This window comes from Calonectris borealis, chromosome 20, assembly GCF_964195595.1.
Source record: "Calonectris borealis chromosome 20, bCalBor7.hap1.2, whole genome shotgun sequence".
Taxonomy (NCBI): domain Eukaryota; kingdom Metazoa; phylum Chordata; class Aves; order Procellariiformes; family Procellariidae; genus Calonectris; species Calonectris borealis.
The window spans coordinates 12,287,256-12,305,738 of NC_134331.1; the positions used below are offsets into that span (position 1 = coordinate 12,287,256).

The 18,483-nt window shown below is 35.7% G+C and overlaps 1 protein-coding gene across 5 annotated transcripts in view; it reads right to left on the reverse strand.

The window, feature by feature from the left end:
• The window catches only part of TBCD (tubulin folding cofactor D), a 135,008-nt gene that overhangs the window by 105,231 nt on the left and 11,294 nt on the right, over window positions 1-18,483 (reverse strand). For all 5 annotated transcript variants that reach the window (XR_012676692.1, XM_075169818.1, XM_075169815.1 and 2 more), the window contains exons 8-13: window positions 14,864-14,996; window positions 6,236-6,281; window positions 3,362-3,494; window positions 2,038-2,180; window positions 1,165-1,225; window positions 582-656 (exon numbers count right to left, since the gene is read on the reverse strand). Coding sequence is in view for 4 of the 5 variants with exons in the window: in XM_075169818.1 (XP_075025919.1) it covers window positions 582-656; window positions 1,165-1,225; window positions 2,038-2,180; window positions 3,362-3,494; window positions 6,236-6,281; window positions 14,864-14,996 (591 nt within the window). In the remaining variant the exon portion in view is untranslated. The remainder of the gene's footprint in view (window positions 1-581; window positions 657-1,164; window positions 1,226-2,037; window positions 2,181-3,361; window positions 3,495-6,235; window positions 6,282-14,863; window positions 14,997-18,483) is intronic.

The following is an 18,483-nucleotide window of genomic DNA, read 5'->3' on the forward strand; positions in this document are numbered from 1 at the left end:
GCAGGAAGAAGTTTTTACAGTTTAGCTATGTGCTGTGTGAATAACCACCACCTTTTCTTTATTCTGAACCTGCCACCTGATACTTTAGTTTGCTTCTAATAATATAAAATCTAGAGGGCAATCATTTCCATGCCATTCATGATTTCATAAACCTCCATTATACCCCGTTTATTCCTCACTCTTCCTAGATGTTTTAGCCTCCCCTCACATAGAGATTGCTTCTTATATCTGAGGACCCTTTTGAATATTATTTCCAGTTCTACTATGTTTCTGAAGATGCATACAACACTCAAGACATGAGCACACCAGGAATTTTTAAAGCAGCAAGTTAACGAACATCTTTTATTTTTCCAAAGTTCAACTTCAGTCCTTCTACATTACCATAGAATGGGGTCAAGATGAAGGATAAGGAAAAATTTCTTTATTGAACACCCTTAGCACATCTGTGCCTTAGATTTTGAAATCTGGGAGAAGAAGGACAACAACATTTACAGATTTTAGACCTGTCTTCCTAACTGTTGTCCCCATTTCATAAGCAGATATGTTTCAGATGCATGTAAAGCATGAAATAAGATTTTTACCTAAAACAGTCCAACAGAGACCCAATCACGTCATCTGCTAATTCTTTTGGAAGTCTTCCAGTTATTCTACCAATTCTACAGAAGTTAAAAGAAAAAAAACGCATACAGTGATTCATTAGTACTGCATATGATGAATAAGTCCTATAAAAAATTTTCGTTACTGGAAACTTACAATAAGATGACTGACTTCAAGATGACAATGTACTACCCTAGCACCACTACCCTAAAACAACAATCCCAAACTGAAGCAAAAGCTACACAGTAGCAAACTTAACACAGAAATATTTTTTTTAAAGTGGAAGAGAAAAAAACATTTTGAAGAAATGCTACTTTTCACCCGTCAAATCAAGTCATATCCAGAATGTTTATTTCCAGACCTCTCTGAAATTTTGCGAAGACCAGCCCAATTTCCTACAAGAAAAATATACAAACATGGCTTTATACCATGAGCTGTGCTAAAGCCATTTGAAGTAACTGTGAATATTGATAATATACACAAATTATCAATCATGGATTACATCAGACTGTATTTCTATGTTGTTTACTTTAGTTTATTAGTTTAAAGTAACCATAAGAAACCTACCCTTTTGCTGCAGACCACCTGACAATAGTGTCTTTGTCTTTCAGTCCAACCAACAATTGCTCTGCAATTAATTTTATTTAAACAAAACAGATTATTCTCATTTAACAACAGAAAGATTTCTTAAAATGTTCGAAATTCATTTTCCTCTTACATAATTACCTCTTGGTTTAAATAAAAATATTTGTATCTAGATTTCTTCTATTTGTCACACAAGTACGATTTGAAATCAAAGAGACAAGAAAGATGTCAACATTGTTTTCTAAAAGAGAAAATTTGGTTTGAAATTTTAAGTACTGTGGAAGATTCAAAATGGAGGTCATGGTGCTTTTTTCAGTGGTTCATTAGATTATTCAGTTATAGAAGTCTTCTGATGCAATTTTTGTCTATTTCTTTACAGCATATCCACAAGCAAGCTAGCAGAGGACCTGCTGTATGACTGCATACTAATAAAAAAAAGCTGTTCCTTTGATGCTACCACAGCTTAAAAATTTCAACCATAATTTTTTAGCTTTCATGTAACACAATTTTTTAGTTTTCCTATGAATTTGAATTCATCCTTCCATCTGTGAAAGGTTCAAGATCTCTCTTTCATATTACTGGGTAAAATTGGTAAAATGTATTTCAATAACTCCATCCCCCAACCCCACAACAAATGCTACAGTTTTGAGTTTCTGCTTGAGATGCTGAAATCCAAATCATTTGACAAAAATATAGTATATTTTAATCAGTTGCATAGAGTGAAATTTTATGGTCTTTCCAGTTGTTCACATTAGCACAGATACCCACATGACTTTCTTAGCCCTAAGCAGGTTGTCTTCCAATATATATTTAATTTGCAGGCATTACAATAATTTCTGTCCAGCTTTAACACACCTACAACATTTTCAATCTCTCCTGGAATGTCATATTCTTCTTCATCATCAGCTTCATTAGCAGCAACTGTTAACATTTGATTCTGCACAACTGAACCCTGAGCTTGCAGATTGGCAGCCAGAGATCGACAGCCACGCTGGTATCTGCACAAGAAACAGACACAGTTAATTTATTTTTCTGATTTAAGTTCTAACTGAAATAGGTACATAGTGTCATAAAGCCTGCTTGTCAGGTTACTACACCTCCCAGTGTACAGCTCTCCAGTTATTTAGTGCTTGCTTTAAAGGAAAGGGAAAAGTAGCCCATTCTCCTTCCTCCTGACCCAGTTGTCTCTTTTCGAAGCTGAGAAAAGCTAGACTATTTAAATCGTTCCTTTTCATGATCTCTCCCTTTCCTGTTTCAGAATAACCTACTTTCCACGGCTGACAATAAAGAAAGGCAAAATTCCCATGCCATAAAAACCTCTCCAAAACCAAAAAAAAAAACAACACCAAAAAAAAACCCCAAACCAGCTTATTAAAAATTGTTTTTTAAATGTTAAAGCTAGCTCAGTACTTTCTGCCCAAGCTGTACTCAGATATTTAGCCTGTGGTGCAGATACATTCTTACAAAAGATATACTTTACATGCTAAACTTACTTTTGCCATTGGGCAAGGTACACTCTCCACCTAAAAAGAATTTTCTATGCCTAAGGATGTTCTCAAAAGTTGGTAAAAGAAATACAATAAAAATAGTCACCAAGGGAGCCTGCAATTTTAAAATATCAGTGCGAGAAATCTAAAAAAGAGTTTGCCCTCTGGCAATAAGTAAAACCAGACACCAAAACCTGACTAATATGCAAAACGAAAGTGGGATTGCAAACCACTTTTCCCCTGTGAACTTTCTATCGAATCAGGATAGAACCATGTAATGGAAAAAGTTATGTTCACTCTTACAAAATTATACTAAATCAACTTCAGTAACAAAGATCACTGTCTTCCCATCTTTACCAAGTTATGCATTACATAGGAACAGACTTCTGCTTGTGTAATGTGCAACATGAAAAGTCAAAAGATTTGGCTTGTCACAGCACTAGTTTACTGTACCAAAATAGAAAAAAATTACAGGAAACTAAATACAGCGGAAGAAATCTACTTTTTCCAAATAGTGCAAATAAAGAATGTGTTCATTCCCAAATAACATGGGGATTTCTTTCTTTCTCTTTTAGGGGAGGGAAGGTGAGGAGGGCAGAAGGCCAGTAGCCAAATGTATGGATTTAGGTATTTTTTAAGTTTCTTGAATGCTTTTGGATTTTTTTTTTAAATTGTTTCAGCTTTAAACTAACCTCCATTTTGCTACCTTCGGTTTCACAAATGTCAGTCCAAGTCGTTGAACAAGTTTCATCCCTAGCTTGCGAAGAACCATCTGATTACTTTCTGACAGCTTGCAGTTATCAAGACACTCAAGTACAGTAGCAGCTGTAAAAGAGAATATCACACTAGAAAAACTGTTTTAAAAAAAATCTCAGTAAGAAAATATTGTAAAGTTTTGAAAGTTCTTTAGAAGATTTAGATTTTTAAAGGTATTACTGAATGCAAATGCCTTATTACCTACTTTGCAGTAGCTTTGACACTGGTCAAATAGTGGTAATATCCTTCACCTACCAAACAGGAAGGATTGCTTTAAGGATTACTTTTGACTATGAAAATTACAATGAATCTAGATTCTGAGAGTATTTATGCCTCTAATTCTCACTGGAAGTAACACGTTCAAGTATCTTTCGGGGTCTCAGAATTTTCAGTAGTCTAACAGAACCAGGAGTCAGAAAATCTAATTCATTTACTCTACAGCCAGTTTCTGCATACTAAGAAAGTGTTCCCTTTCCTCATTTATTATTTTCAGGCAGCACCAACTTAACTCCTCCGGCACAGAAATTTTTATGACGATGAATGTCCATAAACATTTGGACATGAGAAATACTGTGTATGTATAAACAATCAGCAACAAAACCTCTCATTTGGGCACATCAAAGGTAACAAAGTTACTCGTCCAGCAAAGTAAAAAAAAAAAACATAGACGAAAGGAGAATCTTGGATTAATTAGTATAAAGTTCCAGGATTCAAAATTTTCACAAGGAGCACATTCCTGTTACAAATAAAACAGTCCTTTTGCATTTTCAGCCTGAAACAATTAAGGATTGTTTTGAAGGCTGAGCATTAGTTAATAGAGACTAAAAACTTGGGCTCTGAAGGATCTATCATTCTTGCTATAAGCACTGCAAATATGGAATCATATGGCAAAATACTCTGTAACCTCTTACTCCAGTCTCATATCAGGGTTTTCAAAATACTAAGAGATGAAAGATATAACCATTGTTTCAAAGTCTGAGAAATTGTAGGTGTGACTTAAAAATCTTCTCAGTTTTTAAAAAAGGCTTATGATTTATCCTGTCATACTAAAATACTAATAAAATAATACACGCAGACAAAAAGGTAAGGCCAGTAATGAGTATTACCTCAACACCTTCCAGCAGCCTGGATTTTTTTGCAGTTATAAAAGCTAGAGAGCCTAACGGTTTAGGAGGAAGAGACTGCAGAAAATCAATATTCACAGATAGAAAAAAAATTACAAATATATAAATATAAGCCTCTTTCAAGTCCTGCCAACTCTCGAATTGCTAAAATATCTACAGACCCATGCAAATGGCTTCAGGATTAGTGCTTATTTTTAAATCAAGTTTTATGTTGCAAAAGATTTCAAACAGTATCTTCCTTTGACATTTGTCTATTTTTTTTCTTATTTGATCCTCAGATCTGTTATAACCTGTAATAATTAAAAATCTTTCATATTTTTTGTCTCTCACATTTTCTTATCCCCAACAGTTTCTGCCTGAATATTTGCTTCTTAGTTGTGAGCGTTCTATATTTTCTATGGTAAATTTATTCATTGGTATACCCCTGATTTTTCTTATTATCAGACTCATAACTACTTAATATTTTTTCTATATGCCATAGGCCAAAACATCTAATTTTAGCAGCAGGGTTGTGAGCCAAATATCTTCTTTTCATATCAATTATGACTATTGTGTTGTACAGTTGCATCTTTTAAATCAGGTAATTTTACCATATTTTATCTAGCCTGTTTATTATTCTGGTTATCTGGCAGTCTTATTACTCTTTAAGCTTCCGCAGTGCTGTCTGCTATTTCTGTGCGATGACATTCCTCAATATTTTCTGTTTGTTCCTGACATGCCATTTGTACAGCACTTCTGTCATTCCATTCTGTTTGTCTTCTTATCTCCATCTTTACCCATATCTCAGGCATTTTGTAAGGAAGCGTCTGCATCTCAGACTTAGTAACTGGGAGAATGAAACTGTTTCCAGCACTACACTACGAAGTTGCTTCTCGGAAGTCAAAATAATTCCATTAAGTGAAATCATAAGCAGTCTAAGGTGACTTTACATCATTGCTTGATTCCCGTGAATAGACAAACCACATTTCTTGTGCTTTGATAAGTGCCACAAAACTGGCAAGGTCTTTTGTAGTGTTTTGTAATTAGCCATCATCCTTCCCTACCTTTCTTTACTGCTATCAGTAAAAAACAAGCTAGTATTTTGCAGTCAGTTCTGACCATATTCCAGGATTCACCATGAGATGAATATAATTCCAACATTCAGCTACACTGTTCAGAAGCTTCTATGCTGTCCTTTCAGGTACCTGTCTATCCCTAATTGCATTCATTATAATCTCTTTTCATTAAAAACTTTTTCTCATTTCTGATTCCAGCTGGGTCCTGTACACAGCAGGTTCTTTAAACTTGGGTCTTCCGAAATCCTGTGCTTATGTTAAAACGTGAAGATTTTCTGCAGAATTTTCAGCAGTAATATGTATAAAACCAGTTTATGTTCTAATGAATTTTAAAAAATATTTTCTACATCTTATAATTTGTATGTTCTGTGTTCAGCTCCTGTATTATAGCAATGGTCAATGTGATCACCTGCCAAATTCTTTGATAAGCTGTACCAGCATAACATTCCCCAGTTGCGTCTGCTCCTCCCTCACTTTGTCATCTCTTGGTTTTTTCCCCCTCATTTTGCATGCTTTATAACTTCCCTGTTGATTTCACTCTTTACGGCACCACTTGTTATCAGTTTAATCTTTCTTTCTTTTTTTTATTGGAATGGCTTTAAAAACAAAAATCAGGATATTACAAACTTACCATACGGTAAACAATCTTCTCTTTTGCCATGTTTAAATAACTGTGCCTACAATTAAAATAGGGAAAATAGATATGAGAATATAGAGATTCTAAAGCACAATATATTAACCATGTAGTTCTAAAATTCTTTTTAATGTTCTTGCAATAATCTGTAGTGTTTACTAATTTAAACAGCACAAAAGGAAAAGAGTCTCAGGGTGCAGTTTTACTTCTTTGTAAGTCAATGCAAGTCAAGGGTACTGTAGCCCAGCCCTCCCCTCCCATACATACAATCACATAGGCAGCCAACTCAGGGAGCTGTGTGGGCCAAAAAACACTCAAGAAAGAATGAAAAAAAACCAGAAGGAAGGAAAAAAAACCAGAAGGAAGGAAAAAAAACCAGAAGGAAGGAAAAAAAACCAGAAGGAAGGAAAAAAAAACAGAAGGAAGGAAAACCCGAAGGAAAAAAACCCGAAGGAAAAAAACCCGAAGGAAAAAAACCCGAAGGAAAAAAACCCAAAGGAAAAAAACCCAAAGGAAAAAAACCCGAAGGAAAAAAACCCGAAGGAAAAAAACCCGAAGGAAAAAAAACCCGAAGGAAAAAAAACCCGAAGGAAAAAAAACCCGAAGGAAAAAAAACCCGAAGGAAAAAAAAACCCGAAGGAAAAAAAAACCCGAAGGAAAAAAAAACCCGAAGGAAAAAAAAACCCGAAGGAAAAAAAAACAAAGAAAAAAAAACAAAGAAAAAAAAACAAAGAAAAAAAAACAAAGAAAAAAAAACAAAGAAAAAAAAACAAAGGAAAAAAAAACAAAGAAAAAAAAAAACGAAGGAAAAAAAACCCGAAGGAAAAAAAAACTGAAGGGGAAAAAAAAAGCAAAGAAAAAAAAAAACAAAGGGAAAAAAAAAACAAAGGGAAAAAAAAAGTGACTAGTTTTCAGCCCGCTCAGCTCTCTGAACCATCCAGCTCAGTGCTTGGTCACACGAGCTGAATGGAGGTGTAACCACAGCACCTATTATCTCCAACAGCTCATGTTGCTTTGAACCTCCAAAAAGTGAAGCAGAATTTGTAGAACGTGAATAAAGGCAGAAAAAAGAGGGGAACTCTATATCCTGTTTGGGACTTCCTGACGATGAATGTCTCCAAACTGAACAAGCCTTGCTTATGATTTAGACGACACAGGACACAGTACACATCAACGCTTTGGTCACTGCTAAGAAGCAGGACAGGTGGACACACGTGAGAGCATAGTTATGAGCAGCAACCACACTCTGACAGACAGGATGCAGTACAGGCTAAACTGCTGAGTATTCTACCCTGTTTCTCTAACAGCTTTTGAGAACTCCGTGTTAAACTAAACAGAACCAGCTACAGAATCTCTGACTGCAAGCCTGCTACAAATATACCTCCAACAGGCAAACTTTACTTCCTGTGCCAAGGGATTTAAAGAAGCAAAGAGCTTCCAAAACAGTTTTATATACAATTAAATATCCCACTAAGATTAAGCCCCAGCACTACAGTGAGACGAATGGACTATTAACACCTAACAAAAACATGTTACACATGTAAAGTTTCCTCAGTTCACTTAGTATGCATCAAAATTACTGTGTTCAGTCACTTATTTTTCCTTGCTTTGTCATTCACCAGAAGAAAAATCTTCCTCAATAAATATGCCTAGGAGTTAAACAAGAACAGACTTACCTTAAAAATATGTACTTTCTCACACATACCAAATACACACATGCCTCCCGTACTGCAGGTGTGGTTAAGAGCAACAAAGGCAATAAAAACACCTTTAGGCTATGTATCCACTCTATTTTGTTTTGTTACTAAATTGCATTTTAGGATCCTAAATTAGCACTTCTGATCAGCTCTACTACAAGCTATATAGGGGAATCTGATAACATATATTGAATTATTTAAGATTTTTAATGTTTTCACAAGTAACTAGGCAATTGTAAGGCATCCTTTAAAACCTACCTTTACAAAGCAGAAATACTACAGAACAGCTAATAGAAATAACTACCAACACAAATGGTATAAAATAGCATAGCTTTTATCAATATACCATATCAGTATCCAAAAAAAATATTTCCCACTAACATACAACAATACTCTGCTTGTATTAAAAAGCCTAAAGAAAAGAAAAGATGACAGAAAATCTGCAAATCTTTGGTATAATTAACAAATCTAGAGCATCTCTAAAATTTTTCTGTCTGTTTGCTGAAACATGGAAAAGAAAGCTCATTTCTTCATCACTTTGTTCCTGTGTTCTGCTTTAAAAACCTATCAGATTTTTTTCTTCACAAGGTTAGCAAGTTCGTAGCAGATGCTAGGAGATACTGCAGCCCTTCAGCCACATGTTATCTTCACAATTACTTCTCCTTTTGGTAAAAAAGCCCAGTTAAGAGCAGATACTGGTTTTAAGGCACACATGGGCTGCCTCCAAATTATTAGGATTATGTTCAAGCATATTCAAACAAAACACAGAATAATTCCTGAAGTAGTGATAATGTAAAGAAACAGCTTTTTAGTATAGCCTTGGGAATGCTTCTGGACAAATGCATTTGGATGTCTACCCTCACACTTCTCAGCATACTGTCTGGGAACTCCTGCAAAGATGGAATAGAATCCTCAAAACAGCTACACATTTTCAGTCTCACATAGTTCCTAAATTCTGGCACCTTTCTACAAGTTTCTCCGTGACTTTTCACATCCTCAAGGCCAACTTTGAATTCAGTTCTGACTCCTCAGGAAAAACATAATTAGAAAGTATCACCTCTAAGCAAGATGTGGGAAGAAATTAACCAACAAACAAGCAGGAAATGAGTAAACTCTTCAAATATTGTACAAGAATTTGTTTAATGCTTTTCTTAAAAAAAGTAAAAAAAAAATGGAATCTTGACAGATTCCATTTCACACACTTCTATTATTTTCTGAACAAAAAAGTGAAACACACATTGTTTCCCTACAATTCCCCTACAAAAATAGTTTCACTACATACTTAAATAAACTACTTTCATAACCGACTTTCAACACAGAACACCTATTCTCAAACAAAATACTGCAAGAATTTATAATACACTTTCAGATGTTAAAATCACCATAGCAACTGCTGTAAATCAACTGCGTTATGGATTAAGGGATTTTATTTTATCAACGCAAGTTTTTAGGGGAAGTAAAAATTAACCAAAGAACATCATAGCTACTGTGTTTAAACTAACAACTCAACTTAAAAAAAAAAAAGGGACTTAATATTTACATGTTTTTGTTCAACAGAATATGTTACCTACTGATTTTGGAATAAACACAGTTGAAAATGCCAAATGTCTGAAAGGAAAAGAAGTTTTGTTTGTACCCACTAATGCACATTGCAGGTCAGATACAACCTTCTACCAGATTTTGGTGTTTCAGCAAGTGATACATGAGGTACTTCTCTGTATCAGAAAAAAGTTTAACAGCCATTTTTACCAAAAAAAACAATTTTTATAGAAGTAAATAGGAAATAACCAAACTGTTGAGAACTACTCTTCAGATACTCAACACAGAAGGAAATCCAGTGTCTCGTTTTTTTTGCTGATTGTAGAAATGTCAAGAAAAGAAGTTTTCATTACTTCTTTATGAGTTAAAGAATGCAAAAGCATTCACAAACCCAAATTTCCCAAACTTTTGAGCTTACTAGATGTATTTTCCAGGGGAAATAAAAGAGCACTTTAAGAGATGTTGGCCTTTGGGGGAAGGAAGGGGGGGGGGGGGGAAGGGTATGTATTTTCTTCGGGCATATGCTACAAACAGTCATGCACGTAAGGCAAAGTTACTGCCTCAGAAAAATCCTGCAAACCTAGAGCTTACAGAGGGTATACTAAAAAGAAGAGTGCATGACAGTATTCAGCTTAAACTTCCTGCCTTGAAGGAAGAAAAACATCCAAGGCACACCATTTGAAAAAATCTGATACAAACAAAATAATTAATAAGCTTGGTTTGCCACCTGCATAGACATTTTAGTGTCAGCAACTAACAATACTGAAAGTAAGGAGCCTGTCTATTGGAGTATCCAGGCAATCAAAGTTACGCCATGGTCTCTTCACTTTAATGAGGACATACAGCATACACCAACTTACCCAACCTGTTGAACTGTTGAAAAGTATGTGACTCCCTCTCTTATAAATAATTAAGCCACCTACAAATTAGAGAAAATCAGTGGTGTGCAAGCAATGACGACTGTCAAGTCTGGTTTTGCTTTAGAAATAGCATGGTGCAAGGAAAACAAAACCTAGTTTCTTAGTAATCACAGAAGAAACACACCACACCTTCCAATTGTCAGCATAACCCACTTTAGGCCCGACCTTCATGAGATATATCAAACAGGATCATCTCCAGGACATGTTCCCCAAGCTATACAAATCACCATTAAGGGTGGCCTGACTGTTTGGTAGCAAGAATATCTTCCTGCCGAGCAGGAGACACAAGTCTGAATCTACCCTCTGGTTGTAACCAACCAAGTCAAGGACTGGGAGGATAATTTCAGCCTCTATGGGAAGAGAAGTAAATGATATCTTTCATTACTCTGGAGCACCCTCTAGTAGTCACACAACATCCAGGTCCAGGGAAAGCTATCAGCCATCCCTGCCTCCAGGCCAGATGTGGGGAGGTAAACAAGGTGAGGGAGGACATACTGTCAGAATAATAAGTTCGCTTGGAAGTAGAGAGTATTTAATGCATTGTATGTGCAGCTAATGGTAAAACAGATTAGTTAAAGTGCTTGTTCTTACTATGTCTTCAACATAAATCGTACTCCTTCTGTAGGTCACATATTTGGCAGGGTATTGATAATGTTATCATCAACACGGTAATTAAGCTGACAAACTTCAATACAGAGCCCAGTTAAATGGGTGGCAAAAGGAGTTCACTTTTCCTAAGATCTTAGTTATTTATCAGTTGAAAGGCTGAAAAGTTTAGACTAACACACGCACAGCTAACAGAATAGTTCCTCTCCATCTTAACAAGACTGCCCAAAAACACAGATTTGAAATACTTGGAAGAAAAGAAAAAAAAATTAGCAACTTGAGACAGCACTATATTCTAACAGGAAAAAGAAACAGTCTTATGAAGACATAACTTCTGAACCTTGAACTAACCACAATACTTCTAGTGAGAAGGAAAAATCTCAGAAGTATCAGACAAGGCCACATTAGCATACTGCGTGCCATTCAAAAAGAGAGAAGATGCAGCATTACCAGAAAGAGGTCAGTGCCCTTCCTATCTGCAGACGTAAGAATTTTTTTCTTCTATCAACACTGCTTTTTGTACACCTTTATCACCAAACCACTAAGCAACAACATCTTTTTTAAAAAATAATGCCAATAGACAATCCTAGCATCGCTAATTCTTTGAGAATGCCAAAAATATAGAGACTTGGGAAACATTCTATTTGGAAATATTCTATTTTTGTGCCTCTGGGTCTGAAAGAATAGAGTTAGAGAGTTCTTTCTTCCCTGGAGCAAAATTTACATAAGCATGTAGCTATTGCTAAATAACTTTTGCATTAGAGACAGCTCAGGGAAATGCCCTGTTCTTAAGACTCTCGAGTTTCATCAGATCACTGTGTAGGGCGTTTTATTTTTTTTAATTATTACTCACACTTGTATACTGAATCACTTATAAAACAAATAAGGTTTAATAAGTTTCAATGCCCAAGGCTACCTCAACATGATGACATCTCTGTCACGCAAGAACTGGGAGTGCTACACCCTGCAGCAATAACTAAAAAGCTGTTTGATATAATGGCAGGTTTAAAAGCAAACCTCCAGACCAAGAGAATTTAAAATGCAGATTCTTGAAACAGGTTAGAAGTTTCCTTCAAGTAAACAAATGTTATAAAAAAATGTAGCAATTTCTTATTAATCCAACATTTATAATCCTTCAAATATACCAAGTATCCAAGCACAAAAGTGAATTTAATTCAATACTGCAATGTTAGTTTCAACAGAAGAGGACAGTTTTTAAAACTGAATCTGAAATACTGCAAGCAAAGATTCCTGCTAGTGCACACCTGTTGTGAAATGATATATTACTGACGACAGGTGTAAAGAAAAAAAAAGAAAAAAGCATCAGTGGAATTAAAATGTGTAATGCAGGCTGCGTGTTTCAACAAGAATCATGAAACAGTAGTACTTGTTCCACACATAATGCTGAGTTAGATTAAACAGTAGCATACCTAATCACCAAGACTTAAGGCCACGAAGAGGCAGATCAAAGTGCAGCAACGTCGAACTACTCATTGCATACCTAACTTGCAGTTTCAGTTCATTGAAATGCAAGAGTTTCATGTCTTTTTAAAACAGTTTTGCCATGCCAATCTCACTACAAGCTATTTCCTAAATGCAGATCATAAACAGCATAATATCATAATCCAACTGAAATCCACACTGTTAGGGGCTACCCTAAACTGATCTGATGAAGAGAGAGAAAGACTTTTTATCCCCACACTGGTGGGTTACATTCCCGAAATCTGCCTTGCTATGCTGACCAGAAACTGAAAAATGGTCTTTTTTCTCTCACTTGTTCAGAGAGAAATGCCCAGGCAACTACAGTTTGACTCTTAAAGTAACAAATTGCTGGAGGAATCCAAGGGCAAAGAATTTTGAAGCTTGTTGACACAAGTTTTAGTTGCCCCTCATGAGGATGTGTTCTGCTTTACACACTTAGCAATTACTTATTATGTTTCTGTACAGACTATTAGAATCTTGTATGTTTAAGAGAAAAGGTTTACTTATTTTAAACACTGCTTTTATTTTCAGCTGATATTTTTGGTTTAACAGCATGCTATTGTTACAAGTGTGTTACAAAATTCTTAATATTATCCTACTCCACTTAAGCATGTCTGCGTACACACATACCTGCATACGTATCATTCTGAAAACCTTTTTTCCCTAATGAGATAATTCATGCTTACATTGTAGTAACTGAAATTAAAAATTGAAGACTGAATGCAAGAAAAGGCTTTAAAAATTCAGTCTGCTCATACCTATCAAATGGAACAGGAGTTATGAGCTGTAGGACACAAATAAAACTGGCCTGATAAATACTTTCTCCTATCCCACAGAGGAGGAAAAAATCATATAAATGCAAGAAGGCAGGCTTCTGCTTCCAGGTATATTGTATCACATTCTAGTTTCGATTCTACTTGTTAAGTATTCACCTGTTTCGCTTAGTATGCACTAATGAACAGGTGGATAGAGCCAAAGCCAAACTCAAAGGAATTATGACAAAACACTAATGTATTATACATCCTACAGGTCTCATCATGCACCTAGAATGGCAAACAGTCAGTCTCCCTTTCCAGATCTGACAATAAAATGATGAAACATCATTCTGTCTTTTGAAACATACTGCAATGCATACAAATAATGCTTCCTCCTGCTTAAGCAGCAAGTCCCAAGTTATTCTAAATATAGATCATTTCTTGTATCTTCTGATTTGAAAGAGCTGCTAGAGAAAAAAAAAAAACAAAAAACACACACCACACACTTGTTCCAGAACTTTGCTTTGATGTTTAGTAACATACTGCATACAAGTCCTCATAGCAATTATTTAAAAAGAGCTGCAAAATTATGCAAATTATAGAAACGCGTACAAATACCAGCAAATCCTTAAACCTGTACAAAGACTGTGCAAGAGCATGTCATCTGACTTTGCTTGTGCTACCTCGACTTTGGTCAACAACAAAATCAGGAAGGAGCAACTCCACCCACACAAACTCCTCCATTCCACCCAAATATATTCAGACATCAGAACTGTTATTCAAGTATTTCAAAATGCACACCAATACTTTCAAGGGTGTAAAACTACAAGAAAGCTTTTATAAAAAGATATTCTTAGAATGTATAAGAGGAGTGCTATCATATAGCAGTAGTTCAGGTATTACAGATTTTTTCCCATGCTCAGTATATAAATTTTAAAACCCAAACTAAGAATTCAGCTCTTTGAGTCATAAACTATTGTTACTTCACAAGGTAAGGAGCATTAAACAAAAGACTTGTTCAGATTAGCACGGAAAACCACAGGAAATAGTGCATTTTTTCAGACTACTCAAGGACACTGTCTAACAAGTTTAGTATGTCTTATTAAAACTATTGAGAACAATATTTTAGTTGAAGAAGAATGGATACAACTTTCAAGAACCACTTGCATTTTGGTTACCAGTACTGAAAAGTCTAGGAGGGACCATTACTATATCAGAAGCCCAACCTCTTCATTTTATACAGTTCCAATTATTTAATTTATTTCGAAGGTTTTGTACAAAGGAAAAAAAAAAAAGAAAAAAACCACCAAACAACGCAAACTGAATTATGAAACGACTACTAATATACAATCAAATATTTAAAAGCATTTTTGAGAGTTATTTATCAGTATTTATCATGGTAACTTAACTTTCATTTGGTCATGACAAGAATACCTAACGAAAATATACATACATGGGAAGTTACATCTTCAAAACTGTCGTGGAGGAAATTATAGCTGTATATTATTTTATCCTTTTTAAATAAACAGGAACCTCTCTGTGTATTTGCTATTAAATGTCTACCTTAGCAGCATCGTATAATCATAACTACAATCATCTACCTTTTAAAGGAAAAACAGTATTTACCAGGGCCTGGAGCATGCCATTCATAACAACAGTCCCCTCCATGGTCTGGAAGGAGGATTTAGATAACATTGAGAGTGTCCAGTCCAGGAAGTCTGCCATCCTTTTTTGCCTGACATCAGGGCGGACAATAAATCTGTCACAGAAAAAAACAAAACGCTGCAGTTACTAACTTTATGACTCTCAATGAAAAATAATTTTTCCTGCTATCCAAACTGGTTGCAGTTCCTAAAAACAATTCTCCAATGGATGTTTTCCTAAATCGCTGAGGGTGGGAACACTCCAAACAATCGTATGTTTAGCCCTTCTGTTTCTAAGCAAGGCTCTGACCCAGAATTTCACTTTCACTTCAAACCAACTTATTAACTTGGATTCTAGAGACTTGTCATCTTAATTGTAAAGCAACAAACTTTCCAAAGTTTCCAAAGTCCCACATAAAAATTATTTCCATTAGAATTAGTGAAAAGCGGAAACAAATACGAGGATTCTCCACCATTCTCACCACGAACAGCTATTCTGCAAATCTGAAAATTGGCGCAAATCAATAGTTCGTCCATACTGCACTGTTATCAGCCAGGCCCATAAAGAGCAATCATCAGCACTATGTTTGTTTTTTCAGATATTTGGAAAGGTCAAATACCTGTCATTTAACACACTGGATGGGTCAAGAGATGCATTTTTACCTATCTTACAGAGGGCAAAAGAGGTTCATCATGGTTAAACTACTTCCCTAAACCTATACTCAGTCATCATCAACGCCAGCCAAGCTACAGTTTGGGCATCTGCTTCAGTTATCTAATTTAGTATTCTTAGCAGCTAAAAATTAAGGTCCTGTTCCAGCAGAGTTTCAGACTAAATTAAGAAACTTTGTTCTCAATGCAATCAAAGGAAACAAGTACATGGGAAAGCCCACAAAGTACAATTCATAGTGCTTAAAGAAGGATGTATGCAGAGGCTGTACCTGGTTACTTTATACACTTACAAATTAAATGGGGAACTGCACCAAAAGCTAACTAACAGGGAATATTAAATACAGAGAACACAGGAAACAGCGAGTAGACATGTGATCACTTCAATTGTCTTCAAAGTCAGTATCTATTGTGTTCAGCAATAGAACCAGAGGATTTGGGGCAGGGGTTAGCTGAGGGGGGGTGGTTTGTTTTATAACAGAGCAGCAAGGGCAAAGCCTTCTTTTGCACAATAGCACAGGTAACAGAAGTAACCTGTAAAGTAGATGAACTGGTTCCTAGACCCTCTCTCAGCCCAAAGCAGTTTAAATCTTAATTTCTCAAAGGAGTGCCCTAACCTCCAGACTAGAAGCAAGATAGGGATAAGCCTCATCTCCTCCTACTGCAACCAGGTCACTGAGCAGACAGAAAAGAGAATTCATGAAACAAACTCCAGCTCCTTTGCCCTATGAAAAGAAAAGCAAATTACTTTGGAAAACAGGAAGTCTTGGTTCCTGATGTTTCTAAACTTCAGCTGAAACTCATAGACTCATTACAGCAGGAACCAGAACCCAGACTTCCCCCTCCTCCCCCAGGAGTTTCCTACTCCCTGTGTTACAGAGTTAGACTCTTGTATCTTATCTCTCTGTCCATCCTAGGACTTTTGTACTCCTGCCTACCCAACAGTCTAACTTCAACAAGATGAAACAGTGATCTCATCTCAGAATAACTATGCCCGCTCATTAAAGAACTGTTTTGGGATTTGAATGCAGTGAATTTAAGTGCACCAAGTGCACCAAGGCCTTGGACTCGGGTCTTCTAATTCCTGGTGAAGTGTTTTAATCACTAGGCTATTTTGAAAATGGTGTTTTCATAATAAACTAAATAATTATAAGTACACTAAATAGTAGTTTTGCTCCCATTACAGTCTTACACACCTTGATGCAGCTGGTACGAGAACAAGCTTGATGTATTCTATCACCTTATTTGTTATGAATATATACTTTTAATAAAAATCAATTCAGCCAATAAAATGGAGGTGAAGAGAACATAAAACAACTACTAATAACATGCCTGCATAGTACCCTGCATTAGGATGCAAGGCACTTACGAAATCCCCCTGAAATCCGGGGTTGAGAACTGCATGAACACAAAGTTTTGCTGAATGTAATGCTGTAATCAATCACATTGCTATATATATGCTTCCACTAGTAATTTATTTTTACAGATACCGTGGAGTGCAAATGAAGTGTAAATTCAATTTGTACAATGTGATGAAAGAATCTTTTAAAATTACTGTCATCCTTATTTGAGAAGGCTCCCAAATACTGGATGTACCTTCAACAGTCTATCACAGTTCGTTGATTTGGGTATTTTTCTGGGTTTTCAGGAAGTGAAGAAGATAAAGGGGACATTCAGGGACATATGAATGCTCAAGAATAATTCACTCTATGTCACACTTCCACCTCAAATCCTCTGCTTCTGTCAACTTGTGACAAGAGGGATTACCAATGGAGATAGATAAAAATCCTAGAAAAGCAACTTCCAATTATCACTTCCAAAATGACTGCAAAAACTAATTAGGATAAGGAGACAAACCTATATTCTGTCACATGGAAATAAGTATGTAACAGACAAGATTATTTATTGAAGACTATTCAAATGATTCATGCATTCACTTAAATTTTGCTCTGAAATATTTCAGAGTAAATCAGAAAAGTACAGGACTAGTCACTAGAGAACTATGATTCTAGTCTGAACTCCTTCATGAATTTTCCGCATGACACTGTTCTAAAACAAAAAAATGATTCAGAACTGTAGCATTATACTCACTAAATACAAATTTCTAAAGCATTGAGCCCCGTGACTGAAGTTGAGAATAAATTTAAAATAAGTACATGGACAGTTATTTCCCAGAAAGACAGTTAGGGTATGCTCTACTAAACGTTATATTTAACAACTATTTCGATACAATTAATCCCACAAATTTTGTGCCTCTTAATCCAGAGAAAAACGTTAACACAGATTTTGTTGTTCAGACCAGCTACTCACGTCCACTATCATCATTTCATCTTGTTCACCCTACAGAGCCTCTGCCCCTAGAGCAACATCGGCAAAACTAAGTTGGCAGAGCCCCCTAGTGTAGATATAGTATATGCTGCTGTAAAGATTCTGGGGTTGTGCTTGCTTTAAAAAGAAAGAACAAAGAAAAGAAAGACCAAATGACAAACTGAGCTGACTAAAGTCCTCTTCCGCTAGAATATGTTGGAACATGTACTGTGATATTTACTGGAAAAAAGATACATGTGTACTAGCACAGTTTATGGTCTTTGTAATTTATTTTCATATGCATCACAAATGAAACCAATCCTCACTAATGCACTAAGAGAGGAAAGAAGAGATATAGAAGCTCATTATTTCAAATTTATAAACAACCCTAGCATCAGTATTACTTAAGTGATGCAAAAAATCACTCCTCTGCACCTCTGTCACAAATTGTTCCATGTCTGAATACCAACCAGTGCGTAAAACAATAGGATTTAGAAAGTTCCATTATCTTACAACTGTTTCATTTGATGAATTATTCACAACAATAAACCTAAGAAAACAGAAGTATTGTTTTCTAGATGAGAGAATGAAGAAAGTGACAAGAGGGATATTAAGAAAAAAAATTCT